We start from the raw sequence: 27,226 nt of genomic DNA on the forward strand, positions 1-27,226 counted from the left end.
GATGAGGGTATTGGAATGGGCAAGTCTGAGAGCCTGAGCAAGTTCACAGAAGAAATGGGGGATTTCCAGGTCTGTGTAGAAGGACAGTCGCAACAACATCAGGCTATGGAGCAGGGCGTTCAAGGTGCTAGTGAACAAAGAGAATACAATCAGCAGGCCACAGAGTCGAGTCTATGATGACTGTGTACCTCAGTGGGTAACAAACGGCCACATAGTGATCATACACCATTACTGCAAGAAGACAAGTTTCAAAACCTCTGAAAACCAGGACAGCACATACCTGGGTGAGACAGCCTGTATAAGTGATAGAGTTTCTCTGTGTCTCAATGTTCACCAGCATCGCTGAGACTGTGGTTGTACTTTACCAGGTGTCCGCAAAGGACAGATTGGAGAGAAAAAAGTACATGGGGGTGTGGAGGTGGGAGTCAGCCGACAGCCAGGATGATGAGCAGGTTTCCCATGACGGTGACCAGGTACATGAACAGAAAGGTGTCATAAAGAAGGCGCTGCAGTTCTGGATCCTCTGTCAGTCCCAGGAGAAAGAACTCTGAAATACATTTTTGGTTCCTGGGTTCCGTACTGTTGCTGAAACTGATAGAAAAGATGAGTGACAAGACAATCAAATGTGTGGTCCCTGGACCGGCAGCAGTTTCATCACCAGAGGTAAATGCCATGTGTGGAAGGGAAGGAGAAGAATGGAGAAGACTACAAAGCTTGTGTCCTCTCTATGCATATTAATTGGCTATTAAAAAGAAAAAAAAAGACCCAAATCTGATAGAGCTGAGTGTAAACATTTATTTATTCTCAAAAGAGGTGAAAGGCTGGTCTTTCTACTTATTTATTTTTTTTTAATACTACCTGTGTCCCTATGATCTTTTTTGAATGTTTGGCAATTGTATAAAGAAAATACGGATGGACTAGGGAGATAGTGTGATGTGTCTATCTCAGACCCCACGTATTTCCATGATCAGAGCTGGACAACAGGCATGATAAAAATGTGTGTTAAGAACCAGAAATGTGAAGATAAGATAAAGTCGATAAAACTTCCTCTGTCTTGACCACAAGAATGCAAGTAAATATTAGCGAATTCTCTAGTGGTCATCATGTTTGAGAAATGACAGATTTCTGCTCAGGAGGAAAAGGGTGCCTGCCATTGTAAAGACAGAGGAGGAGACTGGTAGAATGGGCGTTACTTGAGACTGGTACAAAGATACAAGGAAAGATGGAAGATGGAAGACAGGCAGGAGTCCGTGGAAGACTGAGTTCCAAGCATTTTATGCATGTACTTTCATCAGTCTCCCTGCTGAGAGGAAGACCCTCAAGAGGATGGACTGACACAGTGGCTGCAATAATGAACAACAATACACTCAAGCATAGCAAGGATTGTGAGGATGGCACAAGATCAGGTAACATTTCGTTCTGTTGTACATGGGGTCGCCATGAGTTGGAATTGACTCAATGGCACCTAACAACAACTCTCCTCACAGCTTTTTCTGGATGTGCCTGCAGTGAAACACCTGTCCTCATTTCCAAACATTAACTAAGGGACTCTAGGTAACCTGGATGGCATCACTGAGGAATGAGGCTAAACATCTGCCCTGGATGTTAGATGATGTAGGCAGAAGGTCTATCCTCAGGAGAGGCAGGGGGACCGAGTCAGGCAGTGGGTTCCTGGGCAAGAGGATCATCTGTGGGTGGTGTCTCGGCTGTGCTGCCCCCTGACTGGAGAAGGGCTGCTGAGTGAGAAGGTCATAGGCCAACTATTTGCAGTCTCTGTATCCCTGAGGGCTCAATGTCCAAAGTTCCTCATTAGTCAAACACTTTTATTGTCATTCTGATCCAAAGACAGTGCAAATCCTTAAAGACCAAGACAATAAAACATGGCATTCAGGATGAATGATTCCCTGAGGAGGACAGATGCATGCCACTCACCTCTCTCCAGCCATTTCTACTAACCTCTATTTCAAACACCTTGCACACATGACGTACCATCCTTATCTAATCGAAGTCTTCTTTACTTAATTACAACTGAAAGCAACTCTTATCTTACCCGTAACCACTGCATAGGATTTCCAAGAAGTGGCTGCTGAATTCGAACTGCTGACCTTTTGGTTAGCAGCTGAAGTCTTAGCCACAGCACCACCAGGTTTCCACCACTGATATTAGGGAGCCTGATGCCTGTTTTAGGTGTGAAAGTATAGTTTATGTATGTTGTTGCTAGGTGCCCTCGAGATGGTACTGATTCATAATGAGCCCAGTTACAGCAGAATGAAACAATGTTCCATCCTGCCACCCTCACAATCATTGCTATGTTTGAGCCCATTGTTGCAGCCACTGTGTCAGTTCATCTCATTGAGTGTCTTCCTCTTTTTTGGTGACCCTCTACTTTGCCAAACACCATGTCCTTCTCCAGGGACTGACCCCTCCTGATAACACGTCTTAAGTATGTAAGACGAAGTCCTGCCATCATCATTCTAATGAGCACTCTGGCTGCACTTCTTCCAAGACAAATTTGTTCCTTCTTTTGGGAGGCCATGTACTTTCAATATTCTTTGCCATCACTATAATTCAAAGGTATCAATTCTTCCTTGGTCTTCCTTATTCATTGTTCAGCTTCTGTATGCACAAGAGGCGATTGGAAATACCATGGCTTGGGCCAGGAGTACTTTAGTTCTTGAGGTGACATCTTTGCTACTTAACACTTCAAAGAAGTATTTTGCAGCAGATCTGCCCAATGCAATGCTGTTTGATTTCTTGACTGTTGCCTCCATGGGCGTTTATTATGAATCCAACTAATATTAAATCCTTGACAACTTCAATCTTTTCTCTTTTTATCATGATGTTGCATCGTCATATTGGCGCAATTGTATTTTTGTTTTCTTTGTGTTGAGGTGGAATCCATCCCGAAGGCTGTCGTCTTTGATCTTCATCAGTAAATACTTCACCTTCATTTTCAGCAAGTAAGGTTGTGTCAATTCCTGGAGGCCTGTTTTTTGCCAATGCCTTCAGTGCAGCGTGGACTTCTTCCTTCTGTACCATTGGTTCCTGATCATATGTTACCTCCTGAAATGGTTGAACATCGACCAATTCTTTTTGGTATAGTGTATTACTTTGTCTTCTTGAGCTGCCCTTTGAAATCTTCTGTTCAGCTCTTTTACTTTGTCATTTCTTCCTTTTGCTTTAGCTACTTGACATTCAAAAGCAAGCTTCAGAGTCTCTTCTGACATCCATTTTGGTCTCTTCTTTCTTCCTTGTCTTTTAAATGAGCTCTTGCTTTCTTCATGTATGATGCCCTTGATGTCATTCCACAACTCATCTGGTCTTCGGTCGTTAGCGTTCAGTGCATCAAATCTATTCTTGAGATGGTCTCTAAATTCAGGTGGGATATGCTCATGGTCATACTTTGGTTCTCATGGACTTGTTCTAATTTTCTTCAGTTTCCACTTGAACTTGCATAGGAGCAATTGGTGGCCTGTTCTGCAGTGGGACACTGGCCTTGTGACTAACGATATTTAGCTTTTCCATTGTTTCTTCTCACAGAAGTAGTCGATTTGATTCTTGTATATTCCATCTGGTGAGGTCCATGTGTATAGTTTCATTACAATCTCTCTGGTAATCATCAATGCATCCTTATTGCATGTTCCTCAATTTCAGACTGTAGAAGTTGGTTAAAATCTTCAGTTTCTTCCTCTTTGGCCTTAGTGGTTGGTGGGTAAATTTGAATTATAGTCGTGTTAACTGGTCTTCCTTGTTGGCATGTGGATATTATCCTGTCACTGACACATAGTACATCAGGATATATCTGGGAAATGTTCTTGAAGATGAATGCAATGCCATTCCTCCTCAAGATGTCATTCCCAGCATAGTAGACCATATAATTGTCCAATTCATAATTGTCAATAGCAGTCCATTTCACCTCACTAATGCCTAGGATATCAATGTTTATGCATTCCATTTCATTTTTGATGACTTCCAGATTTTCTAGATTCATACTTCATACATGCTAGGTTCTGATTATTAATGGTCTGGAAAGCTTTACTCCATCCTTGTCACTAAGGTCAACTCTACTTTGAGGAGGCAGCTCTTCCCCAGTTGTCTTTTAAGTGCCTTCTAACCTGAGGGGCTCATCTTCTGGCACTATATCAAACAATGTTCCTCTACTATTCCTAAAGTTTTCACTGGCTAAATCTTTTCAGAAGTAGGCTGCAGGGTCCTTCTTCCTAGTCTGTCTTATCTTAGTCTGGAAGCTCAGCTGTCCACCATGAATGACCCTGCCGATATTTGAATACTGGTGGCATAGCTTTCAGCATCACAGCAACACGCATTCCCCCACAGTACTACAAACTGACACACACGTGGGGAAGATTTCACATTAGCACAATTAAATGTTCTGGAATTCCCATTTTTCACAATGTTATACATAATCTGTTATGATCCACACAGTTGAATGCCTTTGCATAGTCAATAAAACACAGGTAAACATCTTTCTGGTATTCTCCGTTTCCAGCCAAGATCCATGTGACATCAGCGTGATAGCCCTCATTCCACATCCTCTTCTGCATTTGGCTTGAATTCCTAGCAGTTCCTTGTTGATGTACTTCTGCAACTGTTTTTGAATTATCTTAGTATACTCATGCACATACTTACATATGCATATGAATATAATAATTTGGAAATATACCTAAGCTATTGTAAAATGGAAATATTCAGCATCGTTTCTTTATAATAGTCATTGAATGTTCCCTGGACATTACTTTTCAATCTGTATATTTTATATATATTGTATTCTAAACTCTTCTGTCTGATCAATTCTGATTGTGATCACTCTAGAGATGTTACTCCCTTTTGTGGGTTCCATAGCAAGCTTCTCCAATTTCATCACAATAGTTACAATGCACATTTTTCTTCACATTAGTGCAAAGTAGGTTTATATTTTTTGCTCTTGATTTTTAATAGAGTTGTGAGAAATCATGATGTCACTGGCTAGGCACTTCTATGCAGGCTTACCCATAGACTCAATACATTTTCTTTTTGTTGTTGTTGTTAAGTGCCATTGAGTTGATTCCAACTCATAGCAACCCTATGTACCACAGAACAAAACACTGCCCGGTCCTGCACCATGCTCACAATCGTTGTTATGCTTGAGCCCATTGTCAATAGATCTAGTTAAATAAAAACAAATTTTTTTTAAATTGATGAAGATGGTGCTCCAATTTAGTACTCACTTAAAACCTTTTAACTTTAATGAACTCTATATTTTCATTTGTTTTACCACATTTGACAATTTCTTTATGAACTTTGTTAATACATAAACTTTTGAAAACCAACCTGAGACAAGAGGGCAAAGGATGGCATCTAATAGGCTACTGTGAACCTATTAGACAAGAAAGAGTGAGCACATAGATGGAAAAACATGGAGGGGAAAAATATATTCCCATTCAAATAGAATCAATAAGTTCTAATTTAAATAACCTTGAAGAAAACTGATGACCAACAAGAATACGATAATCAGATCAGACAGAGGTCAGCAACGTTGTAATGGAGTGAGTGCTGTGGAGAATAGAAAAGATAAGATCAAAGATGTAGTGTCAAACAGGTCATTTAAAGTCTCCTGATGGCAAGGGCAGACACAGGGTCACTAGGTGTAACAATTTTGTAATATTCCTAGAATGACGGTGGCTTTCACCACGGTGGTAACAGTAGAGGTAGAGAGATTTGCTGGGATTCTGGATATATTTTTATTGGATGGACAATAGAGTTTTCTGGAAGAGTGTGCATGGGGTATAAGACAGAGAGAGGAAACAAAGATGATGTTCAGTGAGAGAAAACTGCTCAGCCCCTAAAAGAATGGAGTTGCCTTCAACTGTGATAGGAAAGACTGTGAGCAAAGTCTTAATATCAGTGTAGCATTTTGGAGTATGTTTAGTTTGAGGTGCCAGTTAAGCATCCACATAATGATAGCAAGTAGGCAATTAAATACAGAAGTCTGGAATCCAGGAGAGTGGTCCTTCCTGCAGTCATGAATTTGGGAGTTGTCTATGACTTTAAAGCCATGAGTCCTTTGGCTATTGCAGACAGTATCTGTCATGAACATTAATGTGAAAATACTCAACAGAATACTGGCAAACCAAATCTAAGAGCATGCTAGAAGGATTATATGCCAAGACCAAGTGACATTTTGACCAAAATGAAACAGAAGTAAGTCAATCAATGTAATATACCATGTAATCATTTCAATTGATGCAAAAAAGGCATTTGACAAAATCCAACACCCTTCCATGATAAAATACTCAAGAAACTAAGAATAGAAGGAAAATTCCTCAACAGTATAAAGGGCAGCTAGGAAAAATCCACCACAATATCATACTCAGTTAAGAAAGACTAAAAGTTTTCCTCTCTAAAATCAGGAATAAGACAAGAATGCCTTCTTTCACCACTGCTATCAATGGCAGTGGGTTATTCAACATTGGAATGGAAATTCTAACCAGGGAAATTAAGCAAGAAAAAGAAACAAAAGACATTGAAATTAGAAAGGAAAAGAAACACTAACTCCATTCCCAGATGACATGATCCTATATATATGAAAAATCCCAAAGAATTTGCAGCAAAGCTACTACAGCTAATAAATGAGTTCAAGAAAGTTCCAGGGTACGTGAACACCACACACACACACACACACAATATATATATATATATATATATATATATATATATATATATATATATATATATATATATATATATATATATATATATATATGTATATCTGGTAACAGCCCAAACCAGCTGGTAATAGGACATAAGTGATTCAAGGGCTACAACAATCAAGAAAGCGCAATCTAGTAGCCCATCTACGTATATTGAAAGAAAACAAAACAAGATAAGACTCAGCAAGCAAATATAGAATAAATCACTACAATATCTCAGAGATGGCTCGGAGACAGCAGTCAATATCAAACCACATAAAGAAGCAGACCATGATTGCTTCTACAACTCTCCAAACTAAAGAATCAATATCTTTCCCAAATGAAGATACAATCCTGGAATTGCCAGATGCAGAATATAAAAAACTAATTTACAGAATGCTTCAAGACATAGGGGATGACCTCAGAAATGAAATAAGGCAATCTACAGAAAAAACCAAGGAACACACTGATAAAGCAGTTGAAGAACTCAAAAAGATTATTCAAGAACATAGTGGAAAATTTAATAAGCTGCAAGAATCCACAGAGAGACAGCATTCAGAAATCCAAAAGATTAACAGTAAAATTACAGAATTAGACAACTCAATAAAAAGTCAGAGGAGCAGACTCGAGCAATTGGAATGCAGGGTGGGGGATCTGGAGGACAAGGGAATTGACAGGAATATAGCTGAAATAAAATTAGATAAAAGAATTTAAAAAAATGAAGAAACCCTAAGAATCATGTGGGACTCTATCAAGAAGAATAACTTTGCGTGTGATTGGAGACCCAGAACAGGGAGGGATAATAGAAAATGCAGAGAGAATAGTTGAAGATCTGTTGGCAGAAAACTTCCCTGACATCATGAAAGATGAAAGGATACCTATCCAAGATGCTCTTCGAACCCCATTTAAGATTGATCCAAAAAGAAAATCACCAAGACATATTATCATCAAACTTGCCAAAACCAAAGATAAACAGAAAATTTTAAAAGCAGCCAGGGATAAAAGAAAGGTCTCCTACAAGGGAGAATCAATAAGAATAAGTTCAGACTACTCAGCGGAAACCATGCAGGCAAGAAGGCAATGGGATGAAATATATAGTGCACTGAAGGAGAAAAACTGCCAGCCAAGGATCACATATCCAGCAAAACTCTCTCTAAAATAAGAAGGCGAAATTAAAACATTTACAGATAAACACAAGCTCAGAGAATTTGCAAAAACCAAACCAAAGCTACAAGAAATATTAAAGGAAATCGTTTGGTCAGAAAACCAATAATATCAGATACCAGCATAACACAAGGTCACAGAACAGAACATCCTGATATCAACTCAGATAGGGAAATCACAAAAACAAATTAAGATTAATTTCAAAAAGAAAAAAAACAATCAAAACTGGAAATCATAGAAGTCAATATGTAAAAGATCACAATAATCAAAAAGAGGGACTAAATACAGGTGGCATAGAACTGCCATATGGAGAGGGAAACAAGGCGATACAGGACAATACAAGCTAGGTTTTTACTTAGAAAAATAGTGGTAAATATTAAGGTAACCACAAAGAGGTATTCCAACTCCATAACTCAAAATAAAAACCAAGAAAAACATAACAACTCAGCAAACATAAAGACAAATACTATGAAAATGAGGAACACACAATTTACAAAGAAAAACGTCTCAGCACAAAAAAGTAAGTGGAAAATGAAATTGTCAACAACACACATAAAAAGGCATCAAAATGACAGCACTAAACACATACTTATCTTTAATTACGCTGAATGTAAATGGCCTAAATGCACCAGTAAAGAGACAGAGAGTCTCAGACTGGATAAAGAAACACGATGCGTCTATATGCTGCCTACAAGAGACACATCTTAGACTTAGAGACACAAACAAACTAAAACTCAAAGGATGGAAAAAATTTATCAAGCAAACAACAAGCAAAAAAGAGCAGGAGTAGCAATATTAATTTCTGACAAAATAGACTTTAAACTTAAGTCCACCACAAAGGACAAAGAAGGACACTACATAATGATTAAAGGAACAATTGACCAGGAAGATATACCATATTTAATATTTATGCACCCAATTACAGGGCTGCAAGATACATAAAACAAACTTTAACAGAACTGAAAAGTGAGATAGACACCTCCACAATTATACTAGGAGACTTCAACACACCACTTTCGGAGAAGGACAGGACTTCCAGTAAGAAGCTCAATAGAGACACGGAAGACCTAATTGCTACAATCAACCAACTTGACCTCATAGACTTATACAGAACATTCCACCCAACTGCTGCAAAGTACACTTTTTTTTCTAGTGCACATGGAACATTCTCTAGAATAGACCACATATTAGGCCATAAAACAAGCCTTTGCAGAATCCAAAACATCGAAATATTACAAAGCATCTTCTCAGACCACAAGGCCATAAAAGTGGAAATCAATAACAGAAAAATCAGGGAAAAGAAATCAAATACTTGGAAACTGAACAATACCCTGCTGAAAAAAGACTGGGTTATAGAAGACATTAAGGAGGGAATAAGGAAATTCATAGAAAGCAACGAGAATGAAAATACTTCCTATCAAAACCTCTGGGACACAGCAAAAGCAGTGCTCAGAGGCCAATTTATATCAATAAATGCACACATACAAAAAGAAGAAAGAGCCAAAAGCAGAGAACTGTCCCTACAACTTGAACAAATAGAAAGTGAGCAACAAAAGAATCCATCAGGCACCAGAAGAAAAAAAATAATAAAAATTAGAGCTGAACTAAATGAATTAGAGAAAAGAAAAACAATTGAAAGAATTAACAAAGCCAAAACCTGGTTCTTTGAAAAAATTAACAAGATTGATAAACCACTGGCCAGACTGACTAAAGAAATACAGGAAAGTAAACAAATAACCTGAATGAGAAATGAGATGGGCCACATCACAACAGACCCAACTGAAATTAAAAGAATCATATTGGAGTATTATGAAAAATTGTACTCTAACAAATTTGCAAACCTAGAAGAAATGGATGAATTCCTGGAAAAACACTACCTACCTAAACTAACACAATCAGAAATAGAACATCTAAATAGACCCATAACAAAAAAAGAGATTGAGACGGTAATCAAAAAACTCTCAACAAAAAAAAAGCCCTGGCCCGGACGGCTTCACTGCAGAGCTCTACCAAACTTTCAGAGAAGAGTTAACACCACTACTACTAAAGGTATTTCAAAGCATAGAAAATGACGGAATACTACCTAACTCATTCTATGAAGCCACCATATCCCTGATACCAAAACCAGGTAAAGACATCACAAAAAAAGAAAATTACAGACCTATATCCCTCATGAACATAGATGAAAAAATTCTCAACAAAATTCTAGCCAAGAGAATTCAACAACGTATCAAAAAAATAATCCACCACGACCAAGTGGGGTTTATACCAGATATGCAAGGCTGGGCTGGTTTAATATTAGAAAAACCATTAATGTAATCCACCATATAAATAAAACAAAAGACAAAAAACACATGATCTTATCAATTGATGCAGAAAAGGCATTTGACAAAGTCCAACACCCATTCATGATAAAAACTCTCAGCAAGATAGGAATTGAAGGAAAATTCCTCAACATAATAAATGGCATCTATACAAAGCCAACAGCCAACATCACTCTAAATGCAGAAAGCCTGAAAGCATTTCCCTTGAGAACGGGAACCAGACAAGGATGCCCTTTATCACTGCTCTTATCCAACATTGTGCTAGAGGTCTTAGCCAGAGCAATTAGGCTAGACAAAGAAATAAAGGGCATCTGGATTGGCAAGGAGGAAGTAAAATTATATCTACTTGCAGATGACATGATCCTATATACAGAAAATCCTAAGGAATCTTCCAGAAAACTACTGAAACTAATAGAAGAGTTTGGCAGAGTCTCAGGTTATAAGATAAACATACAAAAATCACTTGGATTCCTCTACATCAACAAAAAGAACATGGAAGATGAAATCACCAAATCAATACCATTCACAGTAGCCCCCAAGAGGATAAAATACTTAGGAATAAATCTTACCAAAGATGTTAAAGACCTATACAAAGAAAACTAAAAAGTACTAGTGCAAGAAACTAAAAAGGACCTACATAAGTGGAAAGACACACCTTGCTCATGGATAGGAAGACTTAACATAGTAAAAATGTCTATTCTACCAAAAGCCATCTATTCATACAATGCACTTCTGATCCAAACTCCAATGACATTTTTTAATGTGTTGGAGAAACAAATCACCAACTTCCTATGGAAGGGAAAGAAGCCCCGGATAAGTAAAGCATTACTGAAAAAGCGGAAGAAAGTGGGAGGCCTCACTCTACCTGATTTTAGAACATATTATACAGCCACAGTAGTCAAAACAGCCTGGTACTGGTACAACAACAGGTACATAGACCAATGGAACAGAATTGAGAGCCCAGGTATAAATCCACCCACATATGAGCAGCTGATATTTGACAAAGGCCCAGTGTCAGTTAATTGGGGAAAAGATAGTCTTTTTAACAAATGGTGCTGGCTTAACTGGATATCCATTTGCAAAAAGATGAAACAGGACCCATACCTCACACCATGCACAAAAACTAACTCCAAGTGGATCAAAGACCTAAACATAAAGACTAAAACGATAAAGATCATGGAAGAAAAAACAGGGGCAACGTTAGGAGCCCTAATACAAGTCATAAACAGAATAGAAAACATTACCAAAAATGACGAAGAGAAACCAGATAACTGGGAGCTCCTAAAAATCAAACACCTATGCTCATCTAAAGACTTCACCAAAGGAGTAAAAAGACCACCTACAGATTGGGAAAGAATTTTCAGCTATGATATCTCCGAGCAGCGCCTGATCTCTAAAATCTATATGATTCTGTTAAAACTCAACCACAAAAAGACAAACAACCCAATCAAAAAGTGGGCAAAGGATATGAACATGCACTTCACTAAAGAAGATATTCAGGCAGCTAACAGATACATGAGAAAATGCTCACGATCATTAGCCATTAGAGAAATGCAAATTAAAACTACGATGAGATTCTATCTCACTCCAACAAGGCTGGCATTAATCCAAAAAACACAAAATAATAAATGTTGGAGAGGCTGCGGAGAGATTGGAACTCTTATACACTGCTGGTGGGAATGTAAAACGGTACAACCACTTTGGAAATCTATCTGGCGTTTTCTTAAAAAGTTAGAAATAGAACTACCATACAACCCAGAAATCCCACTCCTTTGGAATATACCCTAGAGAAATAAGAGCCTTCACACAAACAGATATATGCACACCCATGTTTATGGCAGCTCTGTTTACAATAGCAAAAAGCTAGAAGCAACCAAGGTGTCCATCAACAGATGAATGGTTAAATAAATTGTGGTATATTCACACAATGGAATACTACACATCGATAAAGAACAGTGACGAATGTGTGAAACATTTCATGGCATGGAGGAACCTGGAAGGCATTATGCTGAGCGAAATGAGTCAGTTGCAAAAGGACAAATATTGTATAAGACCACTATTACAAGATCTTGAGAAATAGTATAAACTAGAAGAACACATACTTTTGTGGTTACGAGAGGGGGAGAGAGGGTGGGTGGGAGAGGGCTATTTACTGATTAGTTAGTAGATAAGAACTACTTTAGGTGAAGGGAAGGACAATACTCAATACACGGAAGGTCAGCTCAACTGGACTGGACCAAAAGCAGTTTCCAGGATAAACTGAATGCTTCGAAGGTCAGCAAAGCAAGGGCGGGGCTTGGGGACTATGGCTTAATGTGACTTCTAAGTCAATTGGCAAAATAATTCTATTATGAAAACATTCCGTATTCCACTTTGAAATGTGGCGTCTGGGGTCTTAAATGCTAACAAGCGGCCATCTAAGATGCATCAGTTGGTCTCAACCTACCTGGATCAAAGGAGAATGAAGAACACCAAGGTAACTCAATAACTATGAGCCCAAAAGACAGAAAGGGCCACATGAACCAGAGACTTACATCATCCTGAAACCAGAAGAACTAGATGGTGCCCGGCCACAACCGATGACTGCCCTGACAGGGAGCACAACAGAGAACCCCTGAGGGAGCAGGAGATCAGAGGGATGCAGACCCCAAATTCTCATAAAAAGACCAGACTTAATGGTCTGACTGAGACTAGAGGAATCCCGGCGGTCATGGTCCCCAAACCTTCTGTTGGCCCAGGACAGGAATCATTCCCGAAGACAACTCATCAGACATGGAAGGGACTGGACAATAGGTTGGAGAGAGATGCTGATGAGGAGTGAGCTACTTGTATCAGGTGGACACTTGAGGCTGTGTTGGCATCTCCTGTCTGGAGGGGAGATAGGAGGGTAGAGAGGGTTAGAAACTGGCAAAATTGTCATGAAAGGAGAGACTGGAAGGGCTGACTCTTTAGGGGGAGAGTAAGTGGGAGTATGGAGTAAGGTGTATATAAGCTTATATGTGACAGACTGACTTGATTTGTAAACTTTCACTTAAAGCAGAATAAAAATTATTAAAAAAAATAAAAAGAGATTGGATTAAGGCACTATCTAATGTAACTGCTCCTAATCCCTCTCATGAACATCATATTAATAGGATTTACAACACATAGGAAAATCACTTTAGATGACAAAATGGTAGATAATCATACAATACTGGGAAACATGACCTAGCCAAGTTGACAGATATTTTGAGGGGACACAATTCAATCCATGACAACTATCAACCCTATCCAGCCTACTGAATAATTATTCATTTGATTATATTATTAAGACTAGTAAAACCTACTGAAAGATATTACATTAAAGGTAAACTAATAAAACTGCTGAATCAAGTGGTAGAAGTGTTTGAAAGCAAGGAATAACAAGCCTTATAAATAATGGTAACCTGTAGAACACAATGATCCCAGTTGGATTGTATTGAGAATTATGTGTCAGCCATTGTATTAAGTGATTTTAGTGGTTGCAGGGGTTCACTTCCCAACAGGAAATACAATCTGCATGGTCAGTCTGAGCCGTCATAGTACTTGCTTTTCCCCATACCAGAAATTTGATGAGGAAGGGATGTATGATGCTATTCAAAGTGATGAGACAGGAGGAGATGTCTTCTGTATGACTCCATGGAAACGTCTATTAACAATAGACCTCTATTAACAATAGGTCCAGAGAAGGTCAGTTTTGCGCCTCGGAGCATCATGTGTGGATATGATGCCTGGATCTGTTGCAGCCATCCTAGGATGGAGCCACCTTGTAGGAGACTGAATGAAGCCCTACTCTCCTGTTTTTGTACATTCTCTAACTCTCAAGTCCTTGTAATGAAGTCCTTGTAATGAAAGCATGTTAGAGTAGAGTTTATATTTTCTTATTAGAACCGAAGCCTTTCTTACTGAAAAGGTTCAGGTATTTCACAATCTTCTGAAGTCCTGAGAGCATCTAATTTTGATCATTTTATACATAATGAAACTGAATACAGTGAATGCTGACGTTACCCTGGACACATACAGTTTACCAGTGACATGTCTCAGTAACTACTAATCGGGGCATGAAAAGTAAGCTCCCATCTCTCACATTGGGACTAACTCTAGGTTTCCATTCACATGGCTCTAGCCATGGGATCAAACTGAAGGTAGTCTCTGGCTATTCCTACAGCCTTACTTTTTCCTTTTTCCGGCCCCCCTCACCTCCACCCACTTCCCTTCTGCTGCCCCCCAAAGTCACATAACAAAACACCTGCCTCAGGCACTGCTTCTATAGAACTTGACCGAAAAAAAAAAAGAAAGAAACCGAGGTTACACAAGGAGCAGAGTCAGGGTCCAATCCCAAATTGAATTGCACTTGCTATTGTCATTGTTAGGAGCCATCGAGTAGTTCAGACTCATAGCTACCCTATGTACAACAGAACAAAACATGGCCTGGTCCTGAGTCATCCTCACAATCCTTGGTATGCTTAAGTCCATTGTGATAGTCACTGTGTCAGTCCATCTCATTGAGGGTCTTCCTCATTTTTGTTGACCCGCTACTTTACCAAGCATGCTGTCCTTCCCGAGAGACTGATCTCTCCTGATAACATGTTCAAAGTGTGTGAGACGTAGTCTCGCTATCCTTGCTTCTAAGGAGCATTCTGATTGTACTTCTTCCAAGACAGATTTGTTCCTTCTTTTGGTAGTCCATGATATATTCAATATTCTTCTCCAACAACACAATTCAAAGGCATTGATTCTTCTTTGGTCTTCCTTATTCATCGTCCTGCTTTCACGTGCATAGAAGGGGACTGAAAACACCATGGCTTGGGTCAGGTGCATCTTAGTCGTCAAGGTAATATCTTTGCTTTTCAACACTTTAAAGAGGTCTTTTGCAGCAGATTTGCCCAATGCCATGTGTCATTTGATTTCTTAGCTGCTTAGCCATTATGTTATTTTGTCATTTTAGAAAACCTGGTTATAGGAGAGTCGGGGATTCTAGCTCATAAGTATTTTTTCGCTTTGATGCAAACTAGAAATCCAGGCCCAAAGCAGATAATTTAATCACGGAAAAGCAGGTATGCACTTGAAAATGTTCTTCAAGGCTCCCTTCATGTCCCTGTTTCTCAGGCTGTAGATGAAGGGGTTCCTCATGGGAGTGACCACAGTGTACGTCACTGAAGCCACTGCAGTCTTCCTGGAAGAGTGTGTAAATGCGGCACTAACACACGTACCTAAGCCTGTCCCATAGAACAAGGAAACAATTGAGAGGTGGGACCCACAGGTGGAGAAAGCCTTATACTTTCCACCTGCTGAAGGCATTCTCAAAATGGAGGAGACAATTTGAGTATAAGAGAAAATGATTCCAGAGAGAGGAACACCACCTAGTATGGTAGCTGCCAAATATAAGAAGATGCTATTGAGGAGGGTATCAGAACAGGCAATCTTGATGATCTGAAAAGCTTCACAGAAGAAGTAGGGAATTGTCCGGTCTGAGCAGAAAGACAGGTTCAACACTATGAGACTTTGGATCAAGGCATCCACAGTGGTAATGGACAAGGAGAGTAGAATCAGCAGACCACAGAGGCGGGGGTTCATGATGGCTGTGTATGTCAGTGGGTGACAAATGGCCACGTAGCGGTCATAGGCCATTACTCCCAGGAGAAAACTTTCCAAACTAGCAAAAACCAAGACAAAGCAGACCTGGGTGAGGCAGCCTGCATACGTGATGCTCTGATTCTGTGTTTGGAGATTCACCAGCATGTTTGGGATCGTGGTGGTGCTGAAACAGATGTCAGTGACGGACAGATTGCCAAGAAAGAAATACATGGGGGTGTGGAGGTGAGGGTCAGAGCTGACAGCCAGGATGATGAGCAGGTTCCCCAGGACAATGACCAGATATATGAACAGAAACAGGGCAAAGAGAAGGGGTTGCAGTTCCAGATCCTCTGTCAGTGCCAGGAGAAGGAATCCAGAAAAACTTGTTTGATTTTTAGGTTTCATATTGTTGATGAATCTGATGGAACAGATCAGGGGACAAGACAACCAAGTGCGTGGTCCCTATACCAGCAGTAGCTGCATCACCAAAGGTAAACAGCACCTAGGGCAGGGTCATGAGAAATCGAGAAGATACAAAGTTGGTGTCACCTGTGTGCATATTATTTGATTATTTAATAAAAAATATGTGAATTTGATCAATAGCTGAGCATCAACATTTATTCTGCAAAGTGTTGATAAGATGCTCATTTTTTTTTTTTTTACACTATCTGAGTTCTTATGATCATTTTAAATATTTTGTAATTTTATAGGAAGAAAGGCCTGGTGATCTATTTCTGAAAATTAGCCAATAAAAATTCTGTATTAAAATGGTTCAATTCACAATCAAGTATGAGGATGGCACAGGACGTGGCAGCTTTTGGTTCTGTTGAGCATGAGTTGCCATGTGTCAAAGGTCCACTCACTGCCAGCTAACAAAAACAACAGGGCCCCTGTGGACTTCATTGTGGGCCTAGATTTCCAGCCCAAGGGGCATATTCTAACCAAGTCTGGATGGGCACACTTACTCCAAGGAAAGATCCATCTTTACAAAGAAAAATGTGTCCTCCCAGACATGAAGCATCAGTAAAATTATTTTCTTCACAAATTTGGTAATATTATAGAGAAAAACAGAAGAGGGAGACACTCTGAAGTGTCTCTTGCAGACTTCATGTTTCTTCCCCCCCCCCCGAGATTAGGGCCAGGTGATAGCAATAATACAAATGTGTTTTAAGAACCAGGGGTGGGAAGATAAGGCAAACCTGACAACCCTATTTCATCACAATAAGAATGCAAGAAAATATCACAGAATTTTATCACAGTCATCATGTTGGAGAAGGGGCGATTTCTGTTCAGGAGGAAAATGGTCTTTACCATTGTAGAGACAGAATTAGAGACTGGTAGAATTGGAGCTTCTTGGGACTGGTGCAAAGATAGAAGGAAACATGTCAGGAAGAGAGAAGACAGGCAGGAGTCCATGGGAAACTTGAGTTCAATCATTTCATGCATGTACTCTCAGCACAGTTTCCCCAGAATGAACCTGTGGTAAAACACCTGTCCTTATTTCCAAACAATAACTAAGCAATTTTAGGTTACCTGGCTGATGTCGCCGTAGAATGATGTTGATAAATCCCCCAGATGGTGAAGGTGGAGGATGTGTTCTGAGGAAAGGCAGAGAGATTGAGTGGGTCACCTGGCTCCTGGGCTTCAGGGTTATCTGTGGGTGGAGTCTCGGGTGTGCTGCTGCCTGCCTGAGGGAGGGATGTTGAGTGAGGTGGTCACAGGCAGACTATTTGCAGTCTCTGTATCCCTGGGGGCTCAATATCCAAAGCTCCTCATTAAGTAAGCACTTTTATTGTCATTCTGATCCCAGGACAGTGAAAATCCTCAAAGACCAAGGCTTTAGAATGTGAAATTCAGGATGGCTGATTCCTTGCCCATGTAAGATCATGCCATTTTTCTCTCTCTTTCTGCTAACCTCCGTGTCAACAACGTGCACACATGGACACAAAAGCCTTCTCACTGGATTCCAGTCGTCTTCTTTTTTTCTTTTTTTTAACACAACTTGACAGCAACTCTATCTTACGAGTTGCATTAGGACCCTGACTCCTATTTTAGGTGTGAAGATATAGTTATGTATATGGGTATAATATATTTATCAACACCCACGAAAGCAGCAGTCTAGAAACCAAATGACAAATTGCATTGGGCAAATCTGCTGCAAATGATCTCTTCAAACTGCTGAAAAGCAAAGATGTTAGGTTGAGGAATAAGGTGCCCCTGACCCAAGCCATGGTATTTTCAATCGCCTCATATGAACGTGAAAGTTGGACAGTGAATAAGGTAGACCTAAGAAGAATTGATGTCTTTGAATTATGGTAAGGAAAAGAATATTGAATATAACATGGACTGCCAGAAGAACGAACAAATCTGTCTTGGGCGTATTAGAGCCAGAATGCTTCTTAGAAGCTAGGATGGTGTGACTTATTATCAAGTACATTGGACATGTTATCAGGAGTAACCAGTTCCTGGAAAAGGACATCATGCTTGGTAAAGTAGAGGGTCAGCAAAAGAGAGGAAGACCCTCAACAAGACGAATTGACACAGTGGCTGCAATGATGGGCTCAAGCATAGCAAGGATTGTGGGGATGCCACATGCCTGGGCAGTGCTCTCTCCTGTAGTACATACTGTCACTGTGAGTCAGGACTGATTCCATGGCACCTAACAGCATAACAACATAATATATTTATAAATACAGTTAAGATAGTGTAAAATACAAGTAGTGTTTTTTTTCTTTCTGAGAGTCTTTGTTCCCTGAACCTTACTGTATCATTCTGTATATTTTATATACAGCATGTTCTAAGCTCTTCTCTGTGGTCCATTCTGACTGTGATCACTGGAGATAGACTCCCTTTTGACGTTTCCATAACCAGTGTTTCCAATTTCATCACAATTGTTTCAATGTACGTTTTTCTTCATATTAGTGGAGGTTGGCTTGATATTTTGGCTCTTAATTTTTAATGGAGTTGTGAGAAATCACAATGTCATTGGCTAGGGACTAGGATACAGGTGCCTTCATACTCTCGGTAGATTTTGTTAGATAACTGCCATATTTAATAGGTAATGATGTTGCTCCATTTAGAATCTACTTAAAAGTCTTTCACCTTTAATGAACTCAAAATTTTTGTGTTTACTAATTTATTTTACCACATCTAGCTATTTCCATATAAACTTTCTTAATATATAGTTTTCTTCATATCTTTTATGAAAACTAACTTGAGAAGATGATATTGTGATGTCATTCTTTGCTATTCACTTCAAATACATGAAATAATAGATAAAATAGAAGAAAATATAGCTGGTCTCAAAAAAAAAAGAAAAGAAAAATTTCCATTACCACAGAAAGACCTGAAATATAAAAATACAAGTTAAGTTTTCCAGGTCCCCTAAAAGGAACTCAAATATAAAATGACGAGTAAGCTGAGCCAAGAATTTATGTCCATAGTAAGAAGTTTTAGCTGCAATTTACTCTTTCAGTTAATGAGGACTAAATGTTCTAGAAAAATATGTGGCGTTGAAGCCAAGGGCAGAGGTAGAATGTCTTTATTGGAAATATGCAGATGAATACAAGAGTTGTGGACACTGACTGGACCCATGACTATGGACTTAGACCAGTTGAAAGTTTCAGAAAACCTCCAAGGAGAAGATAATCCAAGCTACCTTTTAGCATGGTAGCTGGATTTGTGATAGCCTCAATATTATTGAGCTGGGGGGAGTCAAGGAATGGAATTCAAACTTAGAAGAGTGATGATTGGCGAGGCCTCTGTGAACCTGTCTGACAATAAAGAGTGAGCACATAGATGAAAAAACATAGAGGGCAGGGCATCTTCCCATTTAAATAGAATCTGTATGTTCTAATTTAAATAATGATGAAGAAAAGCAATGCTAAAATGATAAGCAACCAAAACAATAATCCAGAAAAAAATCAATAATCAGATCACACAGAGGCCAGGATGGTTGTAATGTAATGAGTAACGTGGAGAATACAAAAGATGAGATCAAAGATGCAGTGTCAGGCTGATTATTCGAACAGTCTCCTGATGGCAAGGGCAGATGCAGGGTACTACGTTTAGTCACTTTGTAATAATCCTATAAAGTGATGGTGGCTAGGACTATGGTGGACTTGCTCTGATTTTCTTCAGTTTCAGCTTGAACTTGCATATGAGTAATTGATGGTCTTTTTCACAGCTGGCCACTGGCTTTGTTCTGACTGATGATATTGAGCTTTTCCATCGTCTGTTTCCACAGATGTAGTCAATTTGATTTCTGTGTGTTCTATCTGGCGAGGTCCACGTGTATAGTCTTCGTTTATGTTGGTGAAAGAAGGTATTTGCAATGAAGAAGTCGTTGGTCTTGCAAAATTCTATCATTCCATCTCCGGCATTGTTTCTATCACCAAGGCCATATTTTCCAACTACTGATCCTTCTTCTACCTTTCTCATTCCAATCGCCAGTAATTATCAATGCATCTTGATTGCATGTTCGATCAATTTCAGACTGAAGCAGCTGATAAAATTCTTTTATTTCTTCATCTTTGGCCCTAGTGGTTGGTGCACAAATTTGAATAATAGTCGTATTAATTCTTCTTCCTTGTAGGCATATGGATATTATCCTATCACTGACAGCATTGTACTTCAGGATAGATCTTGAAACATTCTTTTTCATGATGAATGCAACACCATTCCTCTTTGAGTTGTTATTCCCAGCATAGTAGACTATATGACTGTCCGATTCAAAATGGCCAATACCAGTCCATTTCAGCTCACTAATGCCTAGGATATCGATGTTTATGCATTCCTTTTCATTTTTGACGATTTCCAATTTTCCTAGTTTCATACTTTGTACATTGCAGGTTCTGATTATTAATGGATGTTTGCTGCTGTTTCTTCTCATTTTGAGTTGTGCCACATCAGCAAACTAAGGTCCTGAAAGCTTCACTCCATCCACATCATTAAGGTTGACTCTCCTTTAGGAGGCAGCTCTTCCCCAGTCATCTTTTGAGTACCTTCCAACCTAGGGGGCTCAACAAGGTGGATTGACACAGTGGCTGCAACAATGAGCTCAACCATAACAATGATTGTAAGGATGGCGCAGGACCAGGCAGTGTTTTGTTCTGTTGGGCATAGGGTCACTATGAGTCGGAACCGACTCGATGGCACCTAACAACAACAACAACAGGACCATGGTGATAACAGTGGAGGTGGTGAGATTTGGTGGGATTCTAGATATGTTTTTCTTTTGAAAGAATGGGCACATGGTATAAAAAAAGAATTCAAAGACAATGCTTGGTGTGAGAAAACTGCTCAGCATCTAAAAGAGTGGAGTTCCCATTAACTGTGATAGGAAAGACTGTAGGTGAATATATTTGCAAGTTTAATATCAGGGTTGTAGTTTGGAGAGAGTTGAGTTTGAGGTACCTGTGAGGCAGCCACTTGAGAAGTCAAGTAGGAAGCTGGGTATTCCAGTCTGAAATTTAGGGGAGCGTTCCTCTCTGGAAACAAAAATTTTGGAGTCATTGGAGTGCAGATGACTTTTAAGGCCATGGGTCTGGATGCTATTGCAAAAGAGTCAGGGTAGCTGGAGCAAAGAGAATTAGGAGTGAGCCTTAAGGCCCTCCATAGCTTGAGGTTGGAAAGATGAGCAGGACACATCAAAGGAGGCTAGTGGCCAGTGAAGTAGGATAAAAACTACAATAATATATAACACTGAAAGTGAAGTACATTAGTTTCTTCTGGCTGCTGTATTAACTACATGGCCAGAAACTTGGTGGCACAAAACAACAGAAATGTATTCTCTTACAGTTCTGAAGGCCATGAGTCTGAAATCAGTTTCACAGTGCAGAAATCAAGGTGTGTGCACAGTCGCACACTCTCCGGAGACTCTATGGGCAAATCCATTCATTGCCTTTTCGAACTTCTGGTGGTTTCAGGTTTTCCTTGGTTTGTGACCATATTATGCCAATTTCTGCCTCTGTAGTCACATTAACTTCTCTTCTGTCCGTGTCAATTCTCTCTTTGCATCTCTCTCTCTCTGTGGTAAAAATATACACAACAAAACATTTGCCAATTCAACAATTTTTACATGTGTAGTTCAGCGGTATTGATTATTTGCATCTCTCTCTCTCTTGTAAGAGAAAGGTAAGTTTTACTATTGGGTAAGCATTAAACCAGAATGTGATGCATCACAGGTAATCCACTAAAGAGATTACAAAGTCAGCAAGGTAACTGACCCTTTGTATAGCCAGGAGTATACTACTCATTACTTTCATCTTTTCAGGATAAAATTACTAATTTTCTAATGTCTTTATGGCAAGACACCTAAAGTTATGTTAAAACCTTACCAGGAAACTGGGAGGTAAGGATATGATATTCCTTGCAATTACATTTCAGAGGAGAAGGTCCTTGAGAAACTTTCTTTTTTTTTACTTTAATTTTTATTGTGCTTTAAGTGAAAGTTTACAAACCAAGTCAGCCTCTCACACAAAAACTTACATACACCTTGCTACATACTCCCAGTTGGTCTCCCTCTAATGAGACATCCTGTTCCCTCCCTCCACTCTCTCTTTTTGTGACCATTTCTCCAGCTTCTAACCCTCTCTACCCTCTCATCTTTCCTCCAGGGAAGAGAGGCCAACATAGTCTCAAGTGTCCACCTGATCCAAGAAGCTCACTCCTCACCAGCATCCCTCTCCAACCCATTGTCCAGTCCAATCCCTGTGTGAAGAGTTGGCTTTGGGAATGGTTCCTGTCCTGGGCCAACAGAAGGTCTGGGGGCCATGACCACCGGGGTCCTTCCAGTCTCAGTCAGACCATTAAGTCTGGTCTTTTTATGAGAATTTGGGGTCTACATCCCCCTGTTGTCCTGCTTCCTCAGGGGTTCTCTGTTGCATTCACTGTCAGGGCAGTCATTGGTTGTAGTCGGGGACCATCTAGCTCTTCTGGTCTCAGGCTGATGCAGTCTCTGGTTTATGTGGCCCTTTCTGTCTCTTGGGCTCATAGTTACTTTGTGTCCTTTGTATTCTTCATTCTCCTTTTATCCAGGTGGGTTAAGACCAATTGATGCATCTTAGATGGCATCAAGCATAACAACTATTGTATGGATGGCTCAGGACTGGGCGGGCAGTGTTTCGTTCTGTTGTGCATACGGTTGCTATGAGTCAGAACTGACTCGACGGCACGTAACAACAGCAAGAAAAACATATAAAGTTTATTAATATATAAGCTTTTGAAAACCAACTTGAGATAAGATGAAATTATGATGTTACTTACCCTTTGCCATCTTAACCCCATTCACTTCAAACACATGAAATAATAGACAAAATAGAACAAAATATAGTTGGTCACCCCAAAAAGTTAAACTTTTTCTTGTACCACAGAAAGATCTGAAACCTAAAAATGCAAGTTATGTTGATGGTTATGTGAGTGGAGAGGGAGGAAGGGAGAGGGGTATTCACTAATTAGATAGTAGTCAAGAACTGTTTTAGGTGAAGGGAAAGACAACACACAATACAGGAGAGGTCAGCACAACTGGACTAAACCAAAAGCAAAGAAGTTTCCTGAATAAGCCGAGACTTTTGAAGGCCAGAGTGGCAGGGGTGAGGGTCTGGGGACCACAGCTTCAGGGGGTATCTAGGTCATTTGGCATAATAAAACCTATTAAGAAAACATCCTGCATCCCACTTTGGTGAGTAGCACCTGAGGTGTTAAACACTAGCAAGTGGCTGACTAAGACACATCAATTGGTCTCAACCAACCTGGAGCAAAGGAGAATGAAGAACACCAAAGACACAAGGTAATTTTGAGCCCAAGAGACAGAAAGGGCCACATAAATAAGAGACTACATCAGCCTGAGACCAGAAGAACTAGATGGTACCTGGCTATAACTGATGACTGCCCTGACAGGGAACACAACAGAGAGTCCCTGATGGAGCAGGTGAGCAGTGGGATGCAGATCTTAAGTTCTCATAAAAAGACCAGACTTAATGGTCTGAGTGAGACTAGAAGGACCTCAGAGGTTATCATCCCCAGACCTTCTGTTAGCCCAAGACTGGAACCATTCCCAAAGCCAACTCTTTAGATAGAGATCGGACTGGAGTATAAGATTAAAAAAAATGATACCGGTGATGAGTGACTTTCTTGGCCCAAGTAGACACATGAGACTATTTGGGCAGCTCCTGTCTGGAGAGGCATTGAAATGGCACAGGGGGACAGAAGCTGGCTGAATGGACATGGGGAATACAGCATGGAGAGAAGGAGTGTGCTATCCCAATAGGAGAGAGCAACTAGGAGTACGTAGCAGAGTGTATATAAATTTTTTTGTATGAGAGACTGACTTGATTTTTAACTTTCACTTAAAGTACAATAAGAAAAAAATACCAGTTATGTTTTCCAGGTACTAAAAAAAGAACAGAAACATTAGTGGTGAGTATGGTGAGCTATGGATTTGTGTACAAAGCAAGAACTTTTAGCTGTAAGTTTACTCATTCAGATAAAGAGGACAAAATATTCTAGAAAAAATTTGGCATTGAAATCAAGGGCAGAGTTAGAATTTTTTATTTGAAAAATGTGGGTGAACACAAGAGTTGTGGACACTGACTGGACCATGAATACAGACTTAGAACAGCTGAAAGTTTCAGAAAAGCCTCCAAGGAGAACATGAACCAAGCTACCTGTTAGCACAGTGGCTGAAATTGTCATAGTCTCAATTTACTGCACCATGAGAGTCAGGAAAAGGAAGTCAGGATTAGAGGAGTGGTGATTGGTGAGGGCTACTGTGAACATGTTAGACAAGAAATAGTGAGCACACAGATGGAAAAACATGGAGGGGAAAAAATCTTCCCATTCAAATATTATCAGTAAAATCTAACTTAATATCCTTGAAGAAAAGTAAAGCAAAAATGATGACCCACGAGATCAATAATTCAGAAAACAAATCAATGATCAGATCATACAGAGGCCAGGAAGGTTGAAATGGAGTGAATGATGTGGAGAATAGATGAGATCAAAGATGTAGTGTCAGGCAGATTATTCAAACAGTCTCCTGATGGCAAAGGCCAACACAGGGTCACTATGTGTAGTGATTTTGTAATATTCCTGGAATGGTGGTGGCTTTCACCTTGGTGATAACTGTGGAAGTGGTGGATTTTGGTGGAAATCTGGATATATTTGTATTGTACAGACAACAGGGTTTTCTGAAAAAGTGGGCGTGGGGTATAAGAAAGAGAGAGGGATCAAAGATGATGTTCAGTTAGAGAAAACTGCTCAGCACCTTAAAGAATAGGGTTGCCATCAAGAGTGACTGGAAATACTGTGGGCAAAATCTAAGTATCAGTGTAGTATTTTAGAGTATGTTGAATTTGAGGTGCCTGTTAGGAATTCACATGGTGATATCAAGTGAGCAGTTCACTACAGAAGTCTGGAATCCAGGAGAGTGTTCCTTCTGGAAGACATAAATTTGGGAGTTGTTAGTGTGTAGGTGACTTTAAAGCCAGCCATAAGTCTTTTGGCTATTGCAAAGACAATATCTGTTATGAATATCAGTGTGAAGATACTCAACAAAATACTGGCAAACCAAATCTAACAGTGTGCTAAGAAGACTATATGCTATTACCAAGTAGAATTTCGCCCAAAATGAAACATAAGAAAATTAATGAATGTAATACACCACATGATCAACTCAATCGATACAAAAAAAAATAAACAAATAAAACTGGACAAAATCCAACACCCTTTCATGAGAAAACACTCCAGAAACTCAGAACGGAAGGGAAATTTCTTAACGTTAGATTGAGCAGTTATGAAAAACCCACCAGTAAATATCATACTCAATAGAGAAAGACTGAAAGATTTCTCCTCTAAAATCAGGAATAAGATAAAAACACCCTCTCTTACCACTGCTATTCAACATTGGACTCGAAGTTCTAACTAGAGAAATTAGGCAAGAAAAAGAAATAAAAGGCATTCAAACCTGAAAGGAAAGGAAAAATTATCTCCATTCACAGATGACATGATTCTACACATACGAAAAATCCCAAAGAATCCACAGCAAAGCTACTATTACTAATAAATGATTTCAACAAAGTAGCAGGGTACATGAACAACACAAAAAGCTGTTGTTTTACCTATATGTCAGCAATGATGCAAGTTAAAAGAAAATTAAGAAGGCATTTCCGCTTACAATGGCATATAAAAGAATAAGATATCTAGGAATAAAATTAACCACAGAGGAAAATACTTTTATAATGAAAACTATGAACCACTGCTGAAGGAAATTAAAGAAGATCTAAATCAGTGGAAAGATATTCTCTGTTTATGGACTGGAACTCTCAATGTTGTTAACAAGTCAATAGTCCCCAAAGTAAACTACAGATTCAATGCAATATTTATCAAATTTCTAACAGCTCTTTTTCAGAAATGAAAATGTTATTCCTAAAATTCATGTAAAACTAAGTAGCCAAAACACTCTTAAAAAAGATCAATAAAATAGGAAGACTCACATTTCCTGATTTCAAAACATACTATAAAGAAACTAAAGTAATCAAAATAGTGTTGTAATGATATAAGGATGAACATATAAACCAATGGAATAGAATTAAGAGCAGAGAAGTAAACTCATACATTTATGCCAAATTGATTTTTGACAAGGGTACCAAGTCCATTAAATGGAGGAGGAACAGTCTATTTAATAAATGGTGCTGGGAGAACTGGACAAATGCAAAAGAATGAAGATGGACCCATACCTCATACCATATGTAAAAATTAACTCAAAATGCATCCAATGGGCTAAATATAAGAAGTTAAACCATGGAACTCTTATAAAAAAACATAAAACTTCAAGGCTTTATTTTTGACAATGAATTCTTAATTGGCACCAAAAACACAAGCAACAAAGACAAAATATATAAATGTTGTCGTTGTTGCTAGGTGCCCTCAAGACTGTTGTGACTCATAGTGACCCCATGTACAACAGAACCAAATGCTTCCTGTTCCTGCACCATCCTCACAATCGTCGTTAAGCTTGAGCCTTTGTTGCAGCTACTGTGTCAATCCATCTCATTGAGTGTCTTCCTCTTATTCTCAGATCCTCTACTTTACCAAGCATGATGTCCTTCTCCAGGGACTGGTCCCTCCTGATAACATGTCCAAGATATGTGAGACAAAATCTCATTTTTGTTTCTAATGTGCATTCTGGCTATACTTCTTCCAAGACAGATTCGTTCCTTCTTTTGGCAGCCTGTGGTATATTCAATATTCTTTGCCAACACCATAATTCAAGGGCATCGTTTCTTCTTTGGATTTCCTTATTCATTGCCCAGCTTTCGTATGCATAGATTAATTGTTGTTGTTGTTGTTAGGTTCCCTCGAGCTGGTTCTGACTCATAGCAACACATTAGGACAGAGAAGGATTGTCCCATAGGGTTTCCAATAAGTGTCTGGTGGTTTTGAACTGCCAACTTTTTG

The 27,226-nt window shown here is 39.3% G+C and overlaps 1 protein-coding gene and 1 pseudogene across 1 annotated transcript; both read right to left on the reverse strand.

Annotated features, from left to right (window-relative positions):
- The window catches only part of LOC126074056 (olfactory receptor 7G2-like), a 678,546-nt pseudogene that overhangs the window by 136,842 nt on the left and 514,478 nt on the right, over positions 1 to 27,226 (reverse strand).
- On the reverse strand, positions 15,236 to 16,174 carry LOC126071040 (olfactory receptor 7G2-like). Its single transcript, XM_049875345.1, has one exon. The coding sequence runs from the start codon at positions 16,172 to 16,174 to the stop codon at positions 15,236 to 15,238; it is 939 nt and encodes a 312-aa protein (XP_049731302.1).

Source organism: Elephas maximus, chromosome 3 (assembly GCF_024166365.1).
Source record: "Elephas maximus indicus isolate mEleMax1 chromosome 3, mEleMax1 primary haplotype, whole genome shotgun sequence".
Classification (NCBI taxonomy): domain Eukaryota; kingdom Metazoa; phylum Chordata; class Mammalia; order Proboscidea; family Elephantidae; genus Elephas; species Elephas maximus.